At 32.9% G+C, this 26551-nt stretch overlaps 1 protein-coding gene across 1 annotated transcript; it reads right to left on the reverse strand.

Annotated features, from left to right (window-relative positions):
• Positions 1-4831: 4831 nt before the first annotated feature.
• LOC146745820 (uncharacterized) lies at positions 4832-14669 on the reverse strand. Its single transcript, XM_085498759.1, has 6 exons — positions 14594-14669; positions 11285-11344; positions 8725-8829; positions 5874-5930; positions 5346-5447; positions 4832-4878 (listed from the first exon to the last, which is right to left on the reverse strand). The coding sequence occupies exons 2-6, from the start codon at positions 11298-11300 to the stop codon at positions 4832-4834; spliced, it is 327 nt and encodes a 108-aa protein (XP_085354885.1). The 5' UTR covers positions 11301-11344; positions 14594-14669.
• Between the last annotated feature and the right edge of the window lie 11882 nt (positions 14670-26551).

Consider the following 26551-nt stretch of genomic DNA (forward strand, 5'->3'; position numbering starts at 1 on the left):
AATAAAAGGTTCACATGTGAAGGGTTGAACACACTTCTGAACGTGAGGGGCGTATCAATGTGACGTTCGAAGTGCACTCTGTCGTAATATATGGTACAATGTAACAAGTCAGCGTTACTTGCAGGCTTCATTTCTGGATAATCAACTCATATGACACCAGAGCTTTGTCTAAAACAAACATAAATAAATTTACTGATTTACCAATTTACTTGATACATGCTCTAGTCATATTGTAAAAAATATTACTCTTATCTACACGAGATATGTCGTGCTCTTTCAATGACAAAATAGTTGAATGCCTGACACTAAATTATTAACATGACAAATTACATACCTCTGGAGTCAATAAATAGTACAGAGATTACATAGTATTGTTAATGTTGTTTACAAGGGGTGTAATTATTAAGACCTTGGATATTGACCGGTCACATTACAATCTATTCTCTTGAACAATGATAGCCTTCGAAGTATGTGATGAACAAAGAGGAAGTGGTCGATTAAATCAAAGTACATCGTGCAGAACCATGACAATATCATAGTTACACAGTGATTAGCGACAGTTACATGGTACGAACGACCTAAAAATCTAATTACTATTTTAGGTCACTTCGTAATCATAGGCAGATCAATGGTGAACACAGATATAGTTAAAAATGGAATAATTTCACATGTTTTGTAGACAATTGTTGCTCTTGGAAAAATAAGTCAAAATATGTTGCTGACCTGCTTTCCCATCGGCGTATATCGAGTATGTGGCATAGTTCTATGATATGCTACCAAAATAAGGTCGAAGTAACCGCAAGCATAGTAGTCGATGCATCAGTCTCAAGATCGGTAGACCCACTTTCAAATCTTGTGTTACTGCTTAAAAGGGGCAAAGCCTTACCCTGGGAATGATAATGATAAAGCTAAATCCACTGACAGAGATTAATTTTCTGACGAATGATACTTTATGGGAGCCGTGATTAAGTGGCTGTGGATCTGGTTGAGCAAAATGATAGGACGTTGGTTACACAGCTCCGTCAGGCATTCCCAAACTATATATTTATAACATTTTTCGGTGGTAAAATGCACTATATATCAACACTGCCACTTGCAAATTGCAGATACAAAGTCGGGAGATACAAATACTATTCAACGTACGTAACCATTGCCTGGCCCAACATATGTTAGGGTAGAATAATTACCACTTGAATCCCACGTGATTAAACCAATGTTTAAATAACATAAACAAGACTACATTAAAAATGTTGATCAACTACTGACAATTAGACTGAATGTAGGTGTGTGCTCACTGTCACCAATGTTAAAAATCAACAAAAAGGTTTCTGTGAATACATTTAAGCAATGTATTGAGTTTGACTTAATTCCCTCAGCTCAATATCTTTCACAGCGTTCATTTGAACATATTGATGTACCTGTTCTGTAATAGGTAGAGGATACATTATTGCTATAGCAACGCCGTTTAGAAATGGTCTTACAATTCCTGTGTCCATGTAGCCTACTTGTGTCAATGGAGTATACTGAATAATAATAAATAAACATTTTTTTTAATAGTATAGAAATAGAACGTAGTGTTTCTTTTCATTATATATGTGTAAATTATATCAACGGAAAAATGTGTAGATGTTTGTAAAGAGAAAAAAAATACCACTAAATACTGAATACGTTTGTACCTCAAGTTAATGGAATTTATCTCATTGCAATATATCCTCTAAAATAATGAATGCTTTTCTTGAAGGATTTGATAAACAAATCACAATGCATCATGCAACACATTGGCAATCTTATATTTACACCATGCTCGCAATATGTCATTGGTTCATGGTACAAACGACTCGAAAATTACAAACACTAATGTAGGTCACTTTTTATTTGTCGACAAATTAATCGTGTGAACACATAGTGAAAGAAAGATTGCCTTTCACATGTCTTGTTATGACTTGCTTTTCCTGGCATCCTCAATAGTATATTGTGCTGACCTTCTTCCCCATTTGCGTATGTCCAGAATCGAGCATGTGTCATGGTCGTTGGTGAATAGTGAATATATGCCACAGTGTGATATACTTTCTAATGTTATTGTCTACGTTTTTCATTACAATTACATTTATAAATAAATAATCTTTTATGGAAAACTCGTAGAGAGGGTCAGGGGTAAAAAAACACTGTATCCCTAAAACAATCAAATATTTAGTGGTGGATATGTCACCGATATCGTAATAACCAATGATGCTTTATTTTTACACATAAAATGGTGAAAAATAGAATTAAAACTACTAGCAGTATTGCAAATGTCTTAGCCAGAGCCATATTATACACAGTAAAACTATCCCCGCCACAAAACAATGATATTTCAGTATTTTTGCTTGTTTTCAAAATATGTTTTTTATTTTATAAAATACATCTTTGGATTTTTTGTCGTGTTTTTTTTGTTGTTGTTGATCTAAACACAAATCTAAAGAAAAAGACGCCAGTTATATGTTTTTGATGTTATTCCTTTTTATACATAGAATATGGCTACAAAAACCACGTGCCCTATAGAATGGGTTGGGGTCTAAAATGTTCGCAAAAAACTTGACCGGTTGTTCTGTTGGGTTTCAACTTGAGAATGCTTCATGTACAAATTGTGTGAGCCAAAGTTCAAGTCAGTCAGTGAAGAGGTGAAGAGGTTAGCAAGAAGATATTGATTGTGAAAACAAAAAATACGGAATCAAGGAATTTTTATAAGAACAAAATAACGAAAACTGCTACACAACTGTCGCAATTGACATCACAGGACCGATTTTTTCGACAACTTATATACAACAGAAACCCTGATTAAAACAACATTTTTGTGTTTCGTTTTCCATAAATCCCATGGCATACTATTATTTCCGTGGATAGTGATACGTCATAAGTGTACATCAATGAATTTAACCAGCACATAATCTATTTTGAAGTTACTTGGGCATAGAGAAAACGTACATGTGCTGTATTGTGACATCTCTGTTGTAAAGCAGATGGTACCTCTCATAATTATATTGTGAATACAGTACAAGATGTAATTTTCAAGTAGTAATCTTTTAGTAATGAGGACGGTTAAATAGGTGATAGTAGATGGAATGTTTCAACCCACGGCAACATATGATGACTGATCACCATGTAAGTAATTGATAGTGACTGACAATATATCTTTGAAATAGGTTTCGCTGTAAATTGGTACTGCAGTACTGTTTTAATATGACCAAACTCGCACATATTCCTATCACCATCATTAAAATTTGACATCAGTTATCAGATTTTTGATCTATTTCAAATGAAACAAACTTGCTTTTGACATACTATGTTAAAATTGCACCTTTAGCATGAAAATGTGGGTATGAAAAAGGTACGACAACCGTATCAAATAGGATATTGACAGAAACTGCCTAAATAAATGAATTGTTAGTCTTGATATCTTGAATGAAATTCTTTCTTATCAAAATCATTGCAATGATAGTTCAGATCAAAATACATGTGTCAAAGTATAAATAGACATATTATATATCAAATAGTAAACTAACTATATGCATTGACAGGCCAGATGAGAACATCATTATTTTATACAAATGATTGATATGTTAATATATTATACTGTCTAGTTTCTTATTAATTTAACTTTTGATTCTGGATTTGAATAATAGTATGTGGGTTCAGCAATCGATGTGCTTGACGGAACATTATAATGCACGGTGTTGTAAAATATAGTGTTAATGTCTTACTGCTAAATGTCTGCTTATAAGCAATTCTACTAATTTTTAGTAGTTATATTGCAGGTCATATGTCATGTGATTTTTTATGGGATAATGTTGATGACCTTAGATTATATACTCTATGGGTCTAGTCCACTTGTCCACTTACTTGGTATCAACTGTGTAGAATCATAATGTGTTGTATCATTGTACAGTATTTTATAGAAACATGTGATGCCTGCGCCAAAATGTTGAGATGGTCGAAATTCACCTGTCGTTATAAATTGTAATGTTATCACTTATGCACTTATTTGTATTTAAATTTATATAAAGATTTATACTACTATGAACATATAATAATAATAGTAATTAGATTCAATTCAATAAGTACAGTGTGTGTATATTATGTTAATTCAAAGACATGATGATAACTACAATGACTTGTTAAATTGCATAGCAAGCTATACAAGTTGAACACTGAATTTTCTTCAAATTATCGTCTGTGTTAAACAAAAGGTGAAGCATTAACATTCCTCTATGCGGTTTAAGGGTCTAAGATAAATATCTTGCCGTATTTGGCAAATATTCATTACTTATGAAAGCTAATAAACTGATAATATTGAAATGTAATGATCTTGCATCAGATACTAATGTACAGAATATTTTGTTTTTATTTTCTTAAGTCTTTAATTACAAAATTAAATTACAACTACAGATAACTTAAAATAAAAACCAATTAATCAAAAACGTTAAATACATACATTAACCTAGATAAAATAGACAGAATCATGTAAAAAATTCGGAATTGCGCATATATACAGATAAAGTCATGATCTGCTAAAAATTCTGAATAAATACTTGGGATTGAGATTCTGTTATCTAAAAAATATAAAATTGATTACGCTAATCAAATAACGAGTGTTGACAATTATTTAATTGAAATCTGTACAATAATTTGATATTCCGTTTTATGTAAATAACTTTTACACTGAATATTTTCGTTCTAATTATACAATTCAGTTTTGAAAAGCAACGTTGTCTAGCATATTCATGTTAGCTCTGAATACTCTGAATAGAACGTTTAATTGTGTCAATGGTATAAGGATTATTAAAAGATTGTTTCATGACACCAAGTTAATGCCTTTGAAGTTGTAATAGTCGTACTTGGCTAGAAACAAAAATATAACGTTTATCATGGACAAATTCTTCTTTTCGAATACTGAGATGAATAATAGTTTATACTTTTGAAGGCCAAAACATATTCTTGCAGTTTAATGTTAAAGTAAGATCAAAATTATCAATTTAAATAAAGGGTACCTATTTGAGATCCCGCTTTGTAATTACACTGAAATCACTGAAATAGATAACCAGAACAAGTGTTGTCTCCTCACTCCGAATTCAAATTAGTGTATGTTGTGTCCCATATACTATTCCATTTACAACTTTGAATCTGAACATCATGTATCATATTATATGTTTTTCAAGTGTTTGAATGATCTATGTTGGCGCTGTTACGTACTCACTATCACAGGTTTTCCCAAATTGATACCAACGAATCTGCAAGATCATTTCTCTTAACTGTATATAATAAACCATATAAGTAAGAAAAATCATTCGTTTCCGGATGGATTTTACCATGTTCCTTTATTTTCACAATGAGTTGTTTTGCATTCATATTTTCAATAACGCCTTTCCCGATTTCTTTTTCACATAAAATCTTCAAATCAGCCAATTCGCCTGGAACAGCAGCGAGATGTCATATTAGAAATTTACAGTCGACCGAAGATTATTTAAAAAAAGTAAAAATACATTATACATTTGCTTTTTTATTTGGACTCACATATTAACATTTACTATTAATATATGCTAAGAAAATGCTAAAAGAACTAATTCTAAAAAACTATTCCATAAAAATAAGCAATCGTGGGTGGAATTTACAAAACAAGTTTGATGATATTTGAACGTTTATAAATACTTTAATATGCCTATTCTTTTAGCAGGTGCATGAATTTTGAGTCAAAAGCTAACAAAACAAACGTAAACAATTATTCAAAAACGTTTATGCTTACATGATCAATTACAAACTATTTGTATATGATTTACCAGTTATTCGATATGTTTTTATATAGACGAAATCAATAAATACTTGTGATGATTACTTACCCCCAGAGATTTGTCTTCCTACTTCCAACGCAAACTCAGCAAATTTACGAGACTTGTCTGAAAAATAAATATATCCCGTGATAAAATGTATCACAATTACCTTATGTGCTCAACAATGAATAATCAAATATGTACAGTCGTTTAGATGACACTGTATTCTTAAATTGTACTTTAGTCCTACAGTATGTCCTTGCAAAATCGCCAAAATCATAACCATTTTATATGTATCTTATTTTTTATTATATTATTGCCTGCATTTCAGGTTGCGTAATTTTAATTATGAAGCTGATAATACAATATAACATATTTCCTGTCTTACGAAATAAGGCCCAAACGTGGTATTTTTTTTTTAAATTACCATTTTAATTTTTAATCTTTGTTTCTGTGTCTTAGAATTATCATTACAATTGAGCTGGCATACTATACTAGGCATAATCATTAACGCAGTATACAGATCAATTTTTGCTTGTTCACCTCGTATATGCATTCACTATTACTTGTGCTTATATGTTGTGAAACAGTTCAAAATCTCGTTCTGTACCGGTTTTTAAATACTCCTTAAATATATCATTGGATATTCGAGTTATACAAATATTAAAATAAATGACAATACAGTTCATATGAAATCCTTTTTTTTTGGCTATAATTAATTTTGTTCATAATAAAACCCATCCAATGAGAATATGTATTCTATTTTGAAGGTTAAATGACGAGGGGTTCCTCGTGAGTGCATTATAAACCATGATAAAACGTATTACTAGTATAGCATTATACATTGCATGATCACCTGCTGCTTAGTAACTATCGCAGCAGTAAAAAAATGTACACTGCCTTTCAAAACATGGTTGAATCGACGAAAGAATGCGCTCCAAGGTATATAATCCAGAGCTGATTAAGGTGTTCGAAAAAAAGTGTGCAAAAGTACAAGTATAAAAAAGTATATCAGTCTGAGTCATATTAGAGTGGTCGTTCATGTTGGCCAATAACCATTTTGACCATTTATAATCAAATTAACGCCAAAAAGACTACATAGTAAACATTCAACACCATACGTTGTTGTTCAATCACGAGTTACATAAATCAAATACTTGTGGATGGAATACAGATATTTCAAATTAGAAAAATTGTATTTCCAGACGTCGAAATGAAATCATAAGTGTCAATGACTGAATATTTCATGTAGTCAGATAGTGGCAATTGAAAAGCGTAGATACAAAATACGTCTGGGTATTGACTGACATTAAATTACTATCCAGTGGTATTTAAACCACCACTCAACAATATTCATGTTGGCTCTACAATTTCTGAAACTGTGCATTTCAGTTTCTCCAGTGAGTACATACATGTAAAAACAGCCCCACAAATGATTGATATGTTTTATGAAATGATTCAACAAACAAACACCACAAATCATTATTATTATTACCCATTGTAATGGGTAGTTTGTTTTAAGTTGTGTCTTCACTGGTTTGCAGTACGTATTGTTACTTAAAAAATGAAATGTTGATTTACTACGGCTGTTAATTGAGCAGTTGGACTTGCATAATACACCAAACGAAAGTGTTTTTCATTACTGGCGGTTAAATAAATTTGAACGTGTTTCATAGCATTTTTGAATACATAGATACAAATATTACTGCTTGGAAAACGTTGAAAATTAACTATCCATAACATGCAACACATAGTTATCTGCAGGTTGTTAACCATGATCATCAAAACTCTGAATGACTAGAATTAATACAATTAACATGAATGAAAAGTGGAGTGGTACTTTCTGTACATTTTAGATTTTGCATCTATCATTTCCACTTAGTCGCAGATATTCCAGATTAAATTTTGCCCGATATTGCTCTTGGTTTTTGATAAATATCTATGACGGAAGAGGCAGTGACTCTTGTATGCAGTCGCAAATTAGTGCATACAAAACGTTACTTTGAGAGTGGTGAGCGTATATTAAGTGTACAGAATGATGGAGATGTATTCGCATTCCTACTCCTAATTTCACTTTCCGAAATAACGATCAATCATTTTTAATTTAATGTGTGTAGTATGATGAACCTAAATGAACGTCAGATTAAAAATACTTGAACAGTGCAATATGTACATTAAGTAAATTTCTCGCTCTCTACTGAAATGTATACCACAATAATATTTTAATTTTGCCATCAACAGTTGTCCACATCTTGACAACAATTACTCGTTGTCATCACATTTACAAGCTTATTCACTATTCCAGGATGTATAGTGGAAAAGTAGAATCACTGTCTTCTTATGTTCAAACTATTAAACCGAATATGCTGTAAATAATGACTACCATTGACATACAAAGGTATTGCTTGCAAAATCAATGAGCTCGTTATTGATAAAATTAACAAGTAGCATTAGTATAAGATCCGCATGCAGGAAATTGTGAACCGTCGCGTACCTTCAAAACTAAGCCCGCCACCAGCACTTATTATCGTATCATTTGTCAGACGATCTGTCTGCAGTAATTTATACAGCGCAAATAAATATACAACAAAATAAACAAACGACATGAATATATATCACAATAAAAACAAATACCGTTTATATTAACTACTGCCAATAAACATCCTTTTCACAAAGCAATTGTAGCCCAAAACAGTACAAATGGAAGTTTATGAGGACGACTGGCAATATGATTTATGAACGATGTGAGCGTGCCGGTGATATAAGGATAACATCACTGAAAGCTATCAAGCATATTCGACAAATTAACTAGTTAACATAATGTTCGTGTGAACGAAATGAATGAATTATTTACTCAAGAGATAAACAACTAAATATAGAGATAATTTCAATTATGTTATGCATATTGATATTAACTTACCTGAACGTGTCGTTATACTGTGCGCAGCTGAAGCACTATCAGTGTCACTGGAAACGCGTTCCTTCTCTTTTTCACGGGAATAAGCATGATCATTTTGCCCAAAATCTAATAGACGGAAATACATTTTACATAATGAAATTAAAGCTTGCTTTAACATTACGTGTTACAGGCAACATGATAACATGTTCTAAATAGACACTTCCATGGCTCAACGTTAGTGCGTTTACTATCAATAAAGCAAATAAAGTAATGTATATTGAATTATTAGACTACATGTTTTTTTGTACAAAATCTGACCTCGTGCATCAATATCATTGAATCGCGATATCTATAAAATATGTATATCATGGAGGCAGGGCCTTGCTTTACTGTAACAAATGTATAATTAAGGGATATATGGCCTTGCTTTAATAGTGGAACCCTTGGCAAATAAATGAAACACCATTTATGTATGTACAAAACAATGCTGGCGTATAAAGTGGGTATATTCAATGTTTTGGAAAAATTCATGCCAAAACTGAACGCCTAGACTTTATTAAACTTCATGTCAATGTCGCTGTCTAGGAGGTTTAATACAAGGCTTGTAACACAACCGAATTTGCATTTTTTTATTTAGATTGTTTTAGTTACACAGTGTGTATACTGCGGATTCACGACAATGGAGAAAATTCAATTTGAAAACTAGAAAATTAGGTACTATATGCTTCCCATTATTGAAACAACGTATTCACATTAGTCGATTTGGTCTTATTATAAATATACAGGACTGGAACTGCCTTAAACATCATGAATTTAAACCTGACTGAAACTTATAATTACAGGTCCTTGCCTGTATGCATATATGGCTTTAAAGTTTTGTTTAAGCTAGCTCTCCCGTGAAAACAAATTTCTTGCCGTGATACACATTTTATTTGCCGAAATGTACCAATAAGCCAAGACAGAGTAAACAATAATAACTAGTGCCAGCTCTTGATGTTGCAATGCAGTCAAAACTCATATTATACTCCGCCATTATACAGTGAACCAATGAACTCTGCTACAATGTTCAGAGACGAAGCACTTTGAATTTAGTTTGGCATTGATTGCCAAAACAAAGGCAGACATTACACTGCATAGGCACTGATAATTTGTACTATGATGATTCAGGAGAAAAATAGAATTAATTTGAGTACATTAATAAGAATTGTTTAAACTAGGATTTTTTCATCTTGGCTTCCCGACATGTGATTAAAATTAACCAGTTCACTCACAATGTTTTATTCTCATATATAGTTAATCAAACTTTTTTTCAGCTTTTCTTTTGAAGGACAATTTAATATTTCCAATTCCGATCAGATTTCAGTAAAATGCATCAATGTTTACTACAGAGAATTGCATATACATTATAGTAATAAATATAGATATATATTGTTAACTCATACTTTGTGTCCATATACACAGTCGAGTTAATTGTATTATTGCCCAACCACCCCCCCCCCGCCCATCGAATAATATTGAATCATTGTACTTCACATACATTTTGCTCTAGAAATAGTTTATATGGGAGGCATTCGGGGGGTAAGCGGGGAGCGTACAGTAAGGACGTGGGAGAGTGCAGCTAATACACAGGGATACAATACTGCTACGCAAGCATAAGTATGCAAATGTGTATATGGTGAATGTGAGCGGGCTTGCACAAAACACACGTCCTATAGCTCATTTGATTAGCTCATTTGGGTAAAGAGATCTGTACAAAACAGCCTCCCTATAGCGTTATAAATTATTATATGAACTTGTGATGAACATAACCTAGTTAAATCTATTTGTACTTAGGCCAGATACAAGGTAATTATTTTAACTTTCACAACTGTGCATTAATTATCTAAACAGCCTCCTAATAATAAAAATATATCTGAGATATAGCAACATTTGCTGTATAACTTTTATAGCAGTATAACTTTTCAATATTCAAATAAGGTTATATTCAAATAAGTTTAAACTATTATCCGGAGAGAAATATTCTGTAAGGTGTCTGATTTGTAATTATTTTGTTTGTGGATGTTTTTTTTTTTCATTCTGATTTAATATTTTAATAATATTATAACCATTGAAACTGGCTATATGCAATTTTAATTCGGTTTGAACATCTTTTTGAACTGTTTTATTTTGCAAACCATCATCATTGATTGTAACTATCGAGTGATGCTGCAGGGCAAGTCAATTACATTTCAAATCATAGTCAAATCAGCGAAAGATTGATCAATGGACTTTGAGGTATATAACGAAGAGCTGATGGCAGGTAATTTATAAAGAGTTAGCACATCCTGCTTCACATGTGCCCGCGCAATATGTTAATTTGAGTCATATTTATGTGGTTGTCCATGTTGGTCAAAAAGCATCGCTACCATTTAAGCTCATATGTTGATTTGATATTGCACATCAAGTAGACTGCATAGTAAATTCTAACACTGTACATTGTCAAACGCGATTGGGAAAAATGAATTAACATGGGATGTCAGTGTCAAATCATGTGCAATATGTTTTAGAGAACGATGCAACTAACAAAGTCCATAATTATTACCGTTCGGCTTGGACATTTTGTTCTGATATGTGTCTTCACTGGTTGCAGCTCTCGGTGATCCTAAAAAAACATTGTTGTAGGCAAGCCTGATTAAAACATTTTGCACTGGCAAATTCATACACTACAGTTCAACATAAGTGGTACTTAGTCTATACAAATCCTTTAGAACAGGTTCACATACTATTACAAATGCACAAATTTCTCATGGCAGCGTATTGTCATGTACTGCTTTATTCATAATAAGCATGATACAAAAAGCAAAGACGTTTAATCAGTACTGATAGTTAAATAATCTTGAATGTCTTTACTCACCGGCGATTTATGGCACATTTTAGTTTTATGGCGCCTATAGCAGTGTTTAACACAAATATCAGTGAAACAGGTCCAGTTTATTTGTTGCCTTGCAAGAATTTAAGCATACTTATGCCAACAGTGCTAGTAATATGTAGTTGGGTCGAATGAGAACTCCTTTTTTTTCTATTACGGAAATATGCCGTGCTTGCGATATTACATCACAATGTTTAGGCCTGCCTATTAGTTGACTATAGCTCTTACTTTACAATCGTCTTGACATTGTATCACTAGCTATAAGCTAACTGCATACCACATAAACTGCCCTCTCTCAGATATGTTCATTTCGTGATGAAATCTTCAATTCTCTATTTTTGATGAATATTTTTGTAAAAGTGATAATTTCGACTGCTTGTTATAAACCGCAACTCGGATTGCTTTGATATTATACAGGTATCTTCAATTCTCTAATTTAGATGAATATTTTTGTTTGAAATGTGATATCTCAACCGAGATTTGTAATTACGATAATTTGGCGTAACCGAAGCTTAAGGCTGAAATTGAGGTTGTCTTAACATATGATATATCATCTCGTATGGGAGGTGTTTTACAATAAATACAATTTATTAATGCTAATAAATCGACTACAACATTTATGCCAATACGACAGAATAAAATATACCTCTTAAATGGTTCTGAATTTACCACGGTGCTAAACATGTAAATATGCAAAAAACAGGGCACTCCATTAAACATGGAATTTAACGAAGCATTACTCAAAATTAAGATACAGGAGTGCAACACTGTACCACTCATATTTGTAAACGAACATTACGTCGACTAACGCTTATTGTTCATGACTTGTGAAGTTGATGAAAAAAGTGCTGACAAATCGTTGAATTTGCAATATATCAAATTTGTTTGCCTACCTTTTTATCTAGATTTTGCCGTAATATTTAAGGTAGCGAGAGGGATTTATCAACAAAAATTATAAAACAGTTTCTTTAGACATTGATACTTCATCGGAAAGACGCTGCTCCAATTAGAGTTTTAAACTCTAACACAAATAACTACAACTGCCGTTTCGTGGGTATTTGCATGATGTTTATCTGTTTAACATAACGGGTGATAAGCTTCCTAATGCAAACAATGCGTGTTTATCTAACTTTCACTGTCAGCATTATTGTCAGTTAAGCCTTAGTTGGAAAAACATGTTCATAACTTTGGTCATTTTCTTTTAAATTGTTTTATTTTTTCTAGCCAATATTCTATTTTACTAACATCATTTTGATAACGCAATGACGAGAAAAAGAAAGTAAGTGAAGTCGCGGATGACATACAAGGCAAAGAAAAATCATTGACGCGGGGTCATTTTATGACCATCCCCGCGAGAGGTTCGAAATAGACGTTGAAATATCCTCTTCCACGAAGATTTTCAACAACTACATTAAACAACCATGGCGACACCATTACATCAGACGAGAAATCGAGTACAGGAAATATGTTCCTTGTCGTTATCAGCCAAATCATTTTAGTACGTCCATGGCCAAATGAACAAAGTCATCGTTTCCGTTCACGCAGAGATCGTGTGCCCATCTAATTTTCCATTGACACTACCGTTTTAGTTTTTATCGGCAGTGGTTTACATTCATTCACACAGCTTTACGTTTTTTCTCTACAAAATAATTTTAATAAAACGAAGTTGATTGCCTGGATACGTGAGTTTGACCCGTTGCACGCTTTGTCTGTTCAAAGTAATGAACGTAGTCATAACAAATTATACTTGCTAATTGCGACGACAGAACGTCGATATAGCATAGTCAACAAAAAGTAAACGTTTCAATTGAAAACTGTAATCTGAATACTAATTTTGCGTAAAGAACCTGTACTATCCATAATGAAGCCGTAACTGGGCGATACTTGCCCATCATCTTTTTTCACCAATAATTCACGAGGAGTAACTAAACAAGGGACTGTTTTCCTGTGATTTCTATGGCGTCTCGCTATGGTCTTCTTGTCGCAGCAAATTGTTTTGTTTCACTGTGATAATAGTTTTATTAGATTCCTTATCTGAGACACAGAAGGATTAGCTTGCTTGTAAACAGTCAGCATGTACAGTGGGACAGTAATGTTTGTCAGAGGATTATCCCTCGTTTTGCGTCTGCCTAACAATGGAAGTCATGTCTCTCGAACGCTACAGCAGTAGGGAACTGAGCTTGAAATTATTCGTTATCTGACGCGCTTAATGGGTTCTATGTTACCAGTGGTTAATAAGTTTAGCCATTCTTAGTGTATGTTTATAATAATGCAGCAAATCTGCACTGTTTTATTATTCAAAACTGTTTTTCGCGTTTTTCTCGAGTTTAAGTTTTGATTCAGTATGGCTCATTGGAACAACCGTCAAATCAAGTGCCTTCAGGCTATGACATTCAAACTCGCACTTATCATTCAAAAGATAATAACGGTGCTAAATATGTCTTGTTTTCTTATGAAAATGCTTTGTGACCAAATAATAGTCTGTTAAAGGTGCCAAGTATGAAATAATTAGAGGACAAAAAAACAAATCTGAGTAGAAATAGGAAAAATAGGTCTTTTGATTACCGGGAACACATGGAGTTGAATAGGACAATGCATGACGTAAATTTCATTCGAAAATTCCGCAGTGAGCTCATGCAATGGCGTATTTAGTCATTTTTACAATGTTCGCCATTTTTGTTGTCACGTGGTGTAAACAATGGCTGCGACAAAGCCCTCTATACTTATGCTTTTGAATCATATACGTTAAATTACGGCTCTGAATTAAACAACAGACATAGAATGCTTTATTCAAAAACGTCACCAAACCCTTCTCGCTAGCTTAACGTCGACATCGTCAGTTAATGTGCTATGCAATTTGACTGACGATTTTTGAAAGGCGTTTTACAAAATGAAATTCTTTCAGCTAATCGAGAAGTTTTGAACAACTGTCCCTATAATTATCCCGATTAGGAAGTATCATATTTAACAACAATCACATACCTATTTCACCTTGATAGGAAATTCGTTTGGGTGCTTCACACGTCAGTTGGAGGAGGGTAATGTTTTTTTCAACTGGAATAGAGTTTGAATGAGGTGATGTTGTGCGATACCATACCATTGTTCAGTGGATTAAATATTAATTTTGAAACAATAAGACCATGGGTAATTGTTGATGATTGGCTACACAGACCAGTCAATCAGTTTTAAGGATATTGAAACTGTGTTGACAATATACGTTGAGAATCAGACCGTGTAACATCAATTCTGTAAATGCACTATCGTAAACTCATTTATTTACTACTGATATTAAATGATGCGATGTTTCTACTTTAATGCTTTTAGAATGGTGTCAAAAGATATACATATCCTTCTTTAATAAAATCAATAGAATATTTAATGTCAAGCGTATATATACAGTGTAATTATTGGCAGACTAATCATAAAAGATAACAAAAGAACTTGCTTGTCGTTGTCGCTGCTATCAGCATATGCCAATGTTTAAAATAGGAATATCATTAGTTTGTACTTGCTGCCGCTATCGGCAAATATTTGAAGTGAGTATCGTCATCGCCAACGAAAACAACAACAACAATTATTATTAGCAGTTATTGTTAGTGTTGTGTTACCATGGCTGCATTATCATGCACTTTATAGCTTTCAAACACATTGTTCTTGTCATATAGGTTCGCTTAACGTATCTACATTTATTTCATCAAATACGAAATTGTACATTCTAGATTTTTCCCAAATGTGGCGCGATTTATTTCACTTGACTCTGACATATTTATGTCTCAATTCGTCGAAAAATTGTAATTTAGAGCTGATTACGGTTATTTACATATAATGGATCCTATGGTAGACAGTCATCAATTTAAATAACATATTTTTTGCTGCTTAAGAGTTCACCTTACTGTGCGTCTAGTTTGTTTTCAGCTTATATACTGCCACCTAATTTATGAATAAAACCCCTAAATTCATTGAAATATTAAAATAAAAAATCACCATTTGGCTGCTACATTAGAAAAGATCGAGATTGAACAAAATATAAATTTTGGCGAGAAAATTATGTTCCTGTAAATATACTTAGGAAAGAATATAATAGCCAATTATGTTCATGAAAATCGCTGCAAAGACGACTGTTGAATGAATTCACGTGTAACAAAATCGGTCGAATGTGCTGCAATAGTCAATTCTGGGGATTGTGTAATCATGGAGTACTAATGTGATCGAGTTCAAGTCATAGTTGTACCCCGCGTTATTTTCTGAGGAAGCTCAATATCACTACATGCAGGCACCCAGAACAGTGAACAATAATAAACACAGTGTCATAATCATTCTACCCCTATTTTGGTACAATGCAGGCTTGACAGGCGCTGTTTACTCCAGACGTACAAAAACATTATACCTATTGTTTAGCAGTTTATATAATCTACTTGGGCCTTTAAACAAAAATAAACTCTATTTTCACCAGCAGATTTGTCATAAATATGAACTATTATTAAGAAGAAAATGTGAAATATCAAAACATTAAAATTATGATAGCTGTTTTCGATCGTTTTCGAAAATATTAAAATTATAAAATGTCCATTATCTGCAATGGAAATTTCAATGACTTAATTAAGGATGCGGTTACCGAATTAAAATCAATATTAATCATTCCGCCCACTACACACGCCACAACATATTTATTCTGAATATACACAAAATAATTATTAGCGATTGATAATAATAATAATACGAATGTTTTGCTTGACAGTGAATACCATTAAACGCCTATGATATTAGTACATTGCTTTTGACCTGGTTTGTGTTGGTTAAGTAGGCCGCTTTACGGACTGGTTACGTGTTAACTTTAATGTGTATTAAAACCAATGGATGATATATTATTGGTACCTTTGTCATAGCAACGTCTAAATAAATATGCACAGATCTCCAAAAGTAGATACGCTGGAACGGTTGTATGTGCGTATTTTTCTAAATAAAAACAATGCATAAAATCAATTACGCATATTTGTTTCTCTCTCGTGCTTCAAGTGAATACATTATTGAGCATATGGTAACATAATACTCAAAGACAGCTATAATTTTGTCTTATTCTGTTCAGTATTTAACTAAACCTTAAATATGTGTTACATTAACACTACAGTGTGTTCATTTTACGTCATTAACCACATAGTGAAAAATCAAGAACATAACTTCAAAATAATAATTTCCCCGAAGTTGTGTGGGTATTGCATTTATCTGGCATGATTAAATCACTTTTATATGTTTGAATACCAGTTGTAATTAGCAAATGAAAAATTGAAATGGAAATGCTGATTAACATTAATCTGAGAATTATACTAGAATTAAGTGTGTATTAAATTGCACTAGACTAAGCATAGTTGTTTACGAGTGTCAATCAGACTTAATCACAATATCAAAATAAAACCAAAACACCTCCTGTTGAATTAGACTTTGTCTCCTAATATATTAAAGTGTAATTAGGTCAATATTCAGAGTAACTGTTTCCAATTATTTTTCTTGACCATGATGTTTCTAGTGAGGGTTTGATATTAGAAAAAATAGCCAATAATGCAATAGAAATCTACTGCTTTTCTGACATACAGTTAAAGCAGAGTCGACTTATCCGATAAGATAATTATAAACATATTAACTGCTAAGTCTCATGACATGACCGTTATTACAATTCGAAACACGCTTTAGAATTTAATAGCATCCCATTGTTAAAATTTTGGAGCTCAAACATGTCCAATTCCAATGCAACGCGGTAATTTGGTTATACATAAGTAAATAAAAACACCAATTTTGCTGTGAAATATGATTCCTTATTTAGTTTACCATCGTTTGTTTGTTTGTGTCATGTCAGGTCTATTTGCCACACCAAATCACCGAGGATTACAAACCACTGTATAAGTACAATAAAATAAATAAAAGCATGCACATTTAATTTCGTATTATAAGTTATGTCTTTTTGTAAATGCTTTTGGATTTATGTGGCCAGCCAGCATGTTAATAGTGTTATATCCACTTGTATCTTTATGCGAAAAACGTACATGATACAAAGTACTTAACAGCAGATTTAAGAGTGTTCAGAATAATCATAGGGCTCCGTGGTGCTCACGAAACTGCATCTATACTTTACAGTACATGGTATTTCCGGCTGTAGTGTGCATAATGATTTACACTTAGACGTAATTTTAACATTTAAAACCGACTATTAATAACATAGCTTTCGCCTCATGAATTTTTATTATTTACATTGCCAAGCTGTTCAGTTTTCATGAACAAAAGTAAAAGTATGGCTGTCACAGTGGGAAAATATGAAACAACACCAACCACGTGACTGATATTTTATTTGGAACACTGAAGCAACTCGTTATATGTTAACTCCCATAGAAACAATATAAATCGTCGATAACACATATCATCTCGGGAAAATAAACAATAATATTTATTTATATCAGTGATCAATAATATGAATGATTGTTATTCGTTGTTGTTTTTTGTTGAGAAGGGGGTGACGTGGTCACTTTGTTTTATACGCATGAATGGGTGAAGTATTAATGATATTGCTGCTATAGCAACGCCTAAATATGCACTGCTTTACAAATGTAGGCACATCAGAAAGGTCGTGTAAATTCTTATACAAATATTTTTTTTTTCTTTCTCGTTCTTTGTTGTGACCCAGTTTTATAAATGACTAGCCGTTATCTCATCAAAATATCTCATCGGCCGTCCAGAGTCATATTTCAGAACCCTGTGGACCAAATCTGTTCATTCTTTGCATGGAACATATGCGAATGCAGGGTTTTAGTGATTCAATTCAATATGTCAGCCAGAGGCAGCCATTGTGATTGTTTTCTTGGAAATGGGGTCTTATGCATGCCTTGTCAGTTTTTGTTAAAATGTGGTACATTCATTATATGTTTTAGATATGTCCACGATTAAAGATGGCCGACTGTTGGCCATCTTGTTTTTTTCGCCATACTACTATATCTCCAAGGCTTTTAAACTATTTTCATTCGCGTTTGGCACATACATCATAAATATAAGAATACATGTTCATATCAGTTAGTTAAAATGTGGTTTCTTCAAAAGGATTTGTCGATTTTTGTTCAAATTTAATACAAACATTGTACATGTCCTTGACAATCTGTTTACATGTTTGAATCTAAAATGACCAACTGGTTTCTCATTCTTTTCAAAATGTATTGTTGTCTTATTTCTTTTTTGCTATTCAATTATACATGTTAGTATAAATGACCATGACAACTATTTACACAATCGGGTCAAAGATGGTTGACTCCTGCAATCTTGCTTTTAACCATACTACTATGTTTATGTACATGTGCCCAGACAAAAAAAATCAGTTTGGGTACAAAAAATGCAAGAATAGCATATCCCGTTTAATTTCTTGCCATATATTCGGATTTTGGAAGAGTAATTAAATGCATTTAATTTATGTTGGTTCTAGATCAGCCATTTTTTCACTCTAAATTACCAACTATGCTTTTGATCCGTAACTTTATTTTATTAACGGGGACTATTCACAATGACTTGTTAAATACGTGGGCATGCCAGCACAGCCACCTTACCAACAAAAGTTTCCCCTAACTCGGGGTAAAGAAAAATACAAATCCTGACAAAGAATGCCAAATATGTTGTGAAGGGAAGGATGAGTGAGCAAGAATTGTAGCGAAATATTGCAGTGGAATGAGAACTGACAACCATAGGTTGTAGCTTTATAATACAAAGGTGCTGACCACACCAATGTTTGGTCAAATATTAATATTAATATTAACTAGTACTGAAGGCCTTAATTCCTCTTAGACTGAATAATCATGACTTATGATAATTATATTTTAAAGATCGCATTTGAATAATCGGGGTATTAAGTAATGTAGTTAATTAATTACAATCTCCTAAAACACGTGTAAACAAACGGTGACTCTTGCTATTTTTGTAAATACATATTATATCATAATATTATACTACAACACATCTGTGTGTTTTAATCCAGCACTACTCTTATATAAATATTATTTTTCCCGGTGGTGAATTGCTAGTTGCCAAATAACGTTTTGATCCAGTAACTCCACCTAGATATTTTGTCTATTGGCTGAAAACTTTCATTTCCATTGGAATCATCAGTGAAGCCTATTCATAGCTCTGAATATAAGTTAAGTTTTTAACATGTCATTCAATGTAAATACAACTGCTGAATGAGTAATAAAAATAGGTGTTTGTTGAGGTAACATAGTCAGACTGTGTATAAAATCCCGGCTACTGTTACTGTTGTGTCGTGAGGCCTGCATTGCACACAAAAAAACGCGACCCTCCCCCTTATGCCAGCACAAATTAGTGTAAACATCCCCTCAAAATCAGTAACTCGCCTCCAAACTGACCTACCTTCTGTATTTTCTGTGCAGTACCTAACACAACACGTAATTTTTCGACTTTAGGTTTTTTCCGGAGTTTTGCGGATTTACAAATAATAGATTAACGTTTAACCTGGACGTTATCACAAAAGTTTCCATTTCAAGAAAAACAAATAAATATTCGCATGCTGGTTAGAAAAATCCACGTTTCAGGTGACTGGTACATTACGATACAGTGTACATGTCGAACGAATTGTTTCATAATTTGAAAGTGATTTTTTAGTGTTCATAAATATACAAACAGCTGCAAAAAAGCTTTATTACAAATACAATATCCCCCTTTACGGTGATTCTGCTCTACAGTATAACAAACGTTGTGTTGGCCACAAAATACTCTCGCCAAACCAATGTTGTGTTTTATTTGAGTTAATAAAATCCCAAACTAATTTTTTGTCAACATAGTACATCATACATACCGCGTTCTATCACTGGTTTATATAATCGATATTCTTACTAGTTGCCAATTCCAAATGACCCCAGGTAAAAAGGTTATGACGCGTGGAATGATATATGACGCGCTCGTGAAATCTGAACAACACACTATATCGCATCACGCAGGGATGGTATGTCCGGGCAGCATAATTTTAGATATTTTTCAATTTATCATGATTAGAAATAAAATAAAAAAAAAGGTTCACATGTGAAGGGTTGAACACACTTCTGAACGTGAGGGGGCGTTTCAATGTGACGTTCGAAGTGCACTCTGTCGTAACATATGGTACAATGTGACAAGTCAGCGTTACTTGCAGGCTTCATTTTTAGATAGTCAACTCATATGGCACCAGAGCTTCGTCTAAAACAAACATAAATAAAGTTACTGATTTACCAATTTACTTGATACATGCTCTAGTCATATTGTAAACATAATACTCATATTGTACACGAGATATGTCATGCTCTTTCAATGACCAAATAGTTGAATGCCTGACACTAAATTATTAACATGACAAATTACATTCCATTGGAATCAATAAATAGTACTGTGATTAGATAGCATTGTTAATGTTGTTTAGAAAGGGTGTAATTATTAAGACCTTGGATATTGACCGGTCACGTTACAATCTATCCTCTTAAACAATGATAGACTTTGAAGTATGTGATGAACAAAGAGGAAGTGGTCGATTACATCAAAGTACATCGTGCAGAACAATGACAATATCATAGTTACACAGTGACTAGCGACAGTTACATGGTACGAACGACCTAACAATCTAATTTAGTTCACTTCTTAATCATCGGCAGATCAATTGTGAACACAGATATAGTTTAAAATGTTTTGTAGACAATTGTTGCTCTTGGCAAAATAAGTCAAAATATGTTGCTGACCTGCTTTCCCATCGGCGTATATCGAGTGTGTGGCATAGTTCTATGATATTCTACCAAAGTAAGGTCGAAATAACCGCAAGCATAGCAGTCGATGCATCAGTCTCAAGATTGGTAGACCCACTTTCAAATCTTGTGTTACTGCTTAAAAGGGGCGAACCCTGGGATTAATAATGATAAAGCTAAATCCACTGACAGAGATTAACTTACTGACGATTGATACTTTATGGGAGCCGTGATTAAGTGCCTGTGGATCTGGTTGACCAGGATGATAGGACGATGGTTATACAGCGTCGTCATGCATTCCTAAACTTAAATATTTTTTTCAGGTTGTAAAATGCAATATATCTCAGCACTGCTTCTTACAAACTGCACATACAAAGTCGGGGGAGACAACTGCCATTCCAAGTTCGCCTGGCCCAAAATATTTTTAAATTTCACGTGACTAAAGCAATATTTTAATTAATTAAACTACTGCCAATTAGACTCATCAAGGTCATCAATGTTCAACAAATACAGTGACTACAAAGTTTTTGTAAATTGTCTATTGTAAGTATTGCGCTTGGCTTAATTCCCCAGTTTAATGGTTGTTCATTTGAACATATGAATGTACCTGTTTTGTAATAGGTACAGGATACAGCATTGCTTTAGAAATTTCGGCTAGAAATTGTCTTAAAATTCCCGTGCCAATGCAGCCTACTTGTGTCAACGAAGTACTCTGAATAATAATAAATAAAAATGTATATTGAATAATACGTTTATTGGGCTGTTATAGAAATAATGTATAGAAATAAAGCATTGTGGTTTATTATTATTTGTGTGCCAATTATATCAACAAAAGATTTGTGGATGTTTGTAAAAGTACGAAAAATGAATACTAAATATTGAATACATTTGTACCTCAAGTTAATGGGATTTAGCACTTTGATATTGACGGGACTAATTGAAATATATCCTCTAAAACAATGAATGTTTCGCTTCAGGATTTGATGAATAAGGAATGAATCCGTCAAATCACAGTGCATCATTCAAGACAAGGGCAGTCTTATATTGACACCATTATTCGTAATATGGCATTGGGTCATGGTATAACAGATTTGAAGATCACTTAATGTCGAGGTCATTTTTTTTCGTCGACAAATTAACAGTGTTAACAGGTTGTTAAAAAAAAGATTGCTTTCACATGTCCCGTAGTCAATTGTTTTTCAGGCATCCTCAATAAAAATATGTTGCTGATCTGCTTTCCTATTTGCATGCGCATGGTCGCAGGAAAATAGTGCATATATGCTGTAGTGTGAGAAACTTTCTTGTGTTGTTATCTACACTAGTCATTACTATTAAATAAATATTTTTTTTTTGTAAAACACAGTAGAATATGTATTTAGTGGCGGATATGTCGACAAAATTGCAATAACCGATGATGCATTATTTTTATACATATAATGGTGAGAACAAATTTTTAAAAAAGCTGGCAGTGAAATCTTTCACAAAAAAACTCTTTTCAGCTCTTTAAAGATTTTTTTATTATATTCAATATACTGCATTCAGTTTGTAAACAAAAATGGATATTTGATAATCTAATATGGCAGGCAATCCGTGTATCAGGATTTATTAGGGAAATTTTATTAAAACAAATTAACGAAAACTGCGACATAACTGTCGCACTTGATTACTTTTAGTTTTAGCAAAATCGAAAATAGCGACTAAATCACATGAACGATTTTTACTGACAACTTATGCAACATATACAGAGAACTCGTGATTCAAAGTACTTTTCCATATAAGACAAAAACTACATTTTGGATATAGGTTTTTCACAAGGCATACTACTATCTTAATGTATAGTAATATGCTATTCGTTTTCATCACTGATTGAGCCAGCACAAAAACAATTTCGCAGTTGCAAATGATGGGGGCTGACAAAATATATCATTAAAATGGGCTTTCCTGTAAATTGGTACTACAGTAATAACATGTTTTACCTTTTCGTCAGACTCACATATATTCATATTACTAACATTACATTGTTGACACTTTTAACAGAAGTTACCAGACCTTAATTTTAGCATACTATGTTAAATTTGAACAATTGGAAAACGGATATTGGAACACATTTCAAAATTCATACAGCGCAGTTCAACATAAGTAGTACTTAGTCTATACAAGTTCTTTAGAACAGGTTCACATACTATTACAAATGCACAAATTTGTCATGACAGCGTATTGTCATGAACTGCTTTATTCATAATAAGCATAATAAAAAAAGCAAAGAAGTTCAATCAGTACTGATGGTTAAATAATCCTGATTGTCTTTACTCACAGGCGATTTAGGGCACATTTTAGTTTTATGGCGCCTATAGCAGTGCTTAACACAAATATCAGTGAAACAAGTCAAGTTTATTTGTGTTGCCTTGCAAGAATTAAAGCATTCTGATGCCAACAGTGCTAGTAATATGTAGTTAAGTCAAATGAGAATTTCTCTTTTTCTATTACGGAAATATGGCGTGCTTGCGATATTACATCACAATGTTTAGGCCTGCCTATTAGTTGACTATAGCTCTTACTTTACAATCGTCTTTACATTATATCACTAGCTATAAGCTTACTTAACTGCCCTCTCTCAGATATGTTCATTTCGTGATGATATCTGCAATTCTCTATTTTTAATGGATGTTTTTGTAAAAGGAATAATTTCGACTTCTTGTTAAAAACGGCACGTAGGATTGCTTTGATATTATACAGGTATCTTCAATTCTCTAATTTTGATGAATATTTTTGTTTGAAATGCAGCTGAGATTTGTGATTACGATAATTTGGCGTAACCGAAGCTTAAGGCCGAAATTGAGGTTGAAAGCACTCATAAATATGTATAACATGCACACTCATAAATTGTCTAAACGGATGATATATCATCTCGTATTGTTTTACAATAAATACAATTTATTAATGCTAATAAATCGACTAAAAAAATTCATGCCAATACGACAGAATACAATATTCCTCTTAAATGGCTCAGAATGTACCACGGTGGTTAACTAGGATAAATATGCAAAAAACAGGGCACTCCACTAAACATGCAATTTAATGAAGCATTACTCAAGATACTGGAGTGCAAGCAACACGTCGACTAACGCTTATTGTTCATGACTTGTGAAGTTGATGAAAGAAATGCTGACAAATCATTGAATTTGCAATATATTAAATTTCATTGCCTACCTTTTTATCTAGATTTTGCCGTAATATTTAAGGTAGCAAGAGGGATTTTTCAAAAAAATTATAAAACGGTTTCTTTAGACCTTGATACTTCATCGGAAAGACGCTGCTCAAATTAGTGTTTTAAACTCTAACACAAATAACTAAAACTGCCGTTTCGTAGATATTTGCATAATGTTTATCTGTTGTTGAGGATTCTAACATAATGGGTGATAAGCTTCCTAATGCAAACAATGCGTGTCTATCTAACTTTCATTGACAGCATTGTTGTCAGTTAAGCCTTAGTCGGAAAAACATGGTCATAACTTTGGTCATATTCTTTTAAATTGATTTATTTGTTCTAGCTCATATTTTATTTTACTAACATCATTTTGCTAACGCAATGACGAGGAAAATAAGGATAGTGAAGATGCCGATGACATACAAGGCAAAGAAAAATCTGCTATCTGCGGAGTCACGTATGCCCATCCCCGCGAGAGGTTCGAAATAGACGTTGAAATATCCTCTTCAACGAAGATTTTCAACAACTACATTAAACAATCATGGCGACACCATTACATCAGACGAGAAATCGAGTACAGGAAATCTGTTGCTTGTCGATATCAGCCAAATAATTTTAGTACGTTCATGGCCAAATGAACAAAGTCATCGTTTCCGTTTACGCATAGATTTAATTTTCCGTTGACACTACCGTTTTACGTCAATCGGTGATTTAAGAATATTGAAACAGCGTTGAAAATATACGTTGCGAATCATACCGTATAACATCAATGATTTAAATGCACTATCGTAATTTCATTTATTTACTACTGATATTATGCGACGTTTCTACTTTATATTTTGTTCAGAACGGTGTCAAAGGATATACATTTCCATAATTAATATCTCAATAGAATATTTAATGTCTAGCATGTATACACAGTAAATTTATTGGCAGTTTTATTATAAAAGGTAACAAAAGAACTCGCTTGTATTTGTTGCTGCTATCAGCATATGGCAACGTTTAACATAGGAGTATCATTCGGTTGCACTTTCTGCCGCTATCGACAACTATTTGAAGTGTGTATTGTCATCGCCATTAACAACAATTATTATTAGCAGTTATTGTTAGTGTTGTGTTACCATGGCTGTATTATCATGCACTTTATACCTTTCAAACACATTGTTCTCGTCATATAGGTTCGCTTACCTTATCTACATTTTTTCATCAAATACGAAATTGTACATTCTAGATCTTTCCCAAATATGGCGCGATTTATTTCACTTGACTCTGACATATTTAAGTCTCAATTCGTCGTAAAATTGTAATTTAGAGCTGATTACGGTTATTTACATATAATGGATTTGATGGTAGACAGTCATCAATTTAAATAACACATCGTTTGCTGCTCAAGAACTAAAACCCCTACATTTATTGAAATATCAAAATAAAAAAAAATAAAAAAACATTTGTCTGCTTGAACAAAATGTCAATTTAATGTATAAATCAAAATGCAAAGACTGAATGAATTCACGTGTAACAAAGTCGATCGAAATTGCTAATTCTGGGGATCGTGTGATTTAGTGTGATCGAGTACAAGTCATAGTCATAAGTTGTACCCGTACAACACAGGCTTGACAGGCGCTGTTTACTACAGATGTGCAAAAACATTATGCCTATTGTTTAGCAGTTTATATAATCTACTAGGGCCTTTAAACAAAAATAAACTCTATTTTCACCAGCAGAATTGTCATAAATATGAACTATTATTAAGAAGAAAATGTGAAATATGAAAACATTAGAATTATGATAGCTGATTTCGATCGTTTTCGTAAATATTAAAATTATAAAATGTTCATTATCTGCAATGGCAATTTCAATGACTTAATTAAGGTTGCGGTTACCGAATTAAAAGCAATATTAATCCTTTCGCCCACTACACACGCCACAACATATTTATTCTGAATATACATAAAATAATTATTAGCGATTGATAATACT

The sequence above is a fragment of the Saccoglossus kowalevskii genome, chromosome 5 (genome assembly GCF_978046115.1).
Source record: "Saccoglossus kowalevskii chromosome 5, keSacKowa6.1, whole genome shotgun sequence".
Taxonomy (NCBI): Eukaryota; Metazoa; Hemichordata; class Enteropneusta; family Harrimaniidae; genus Saccoglossus; species Saccoglossus kowalevskii.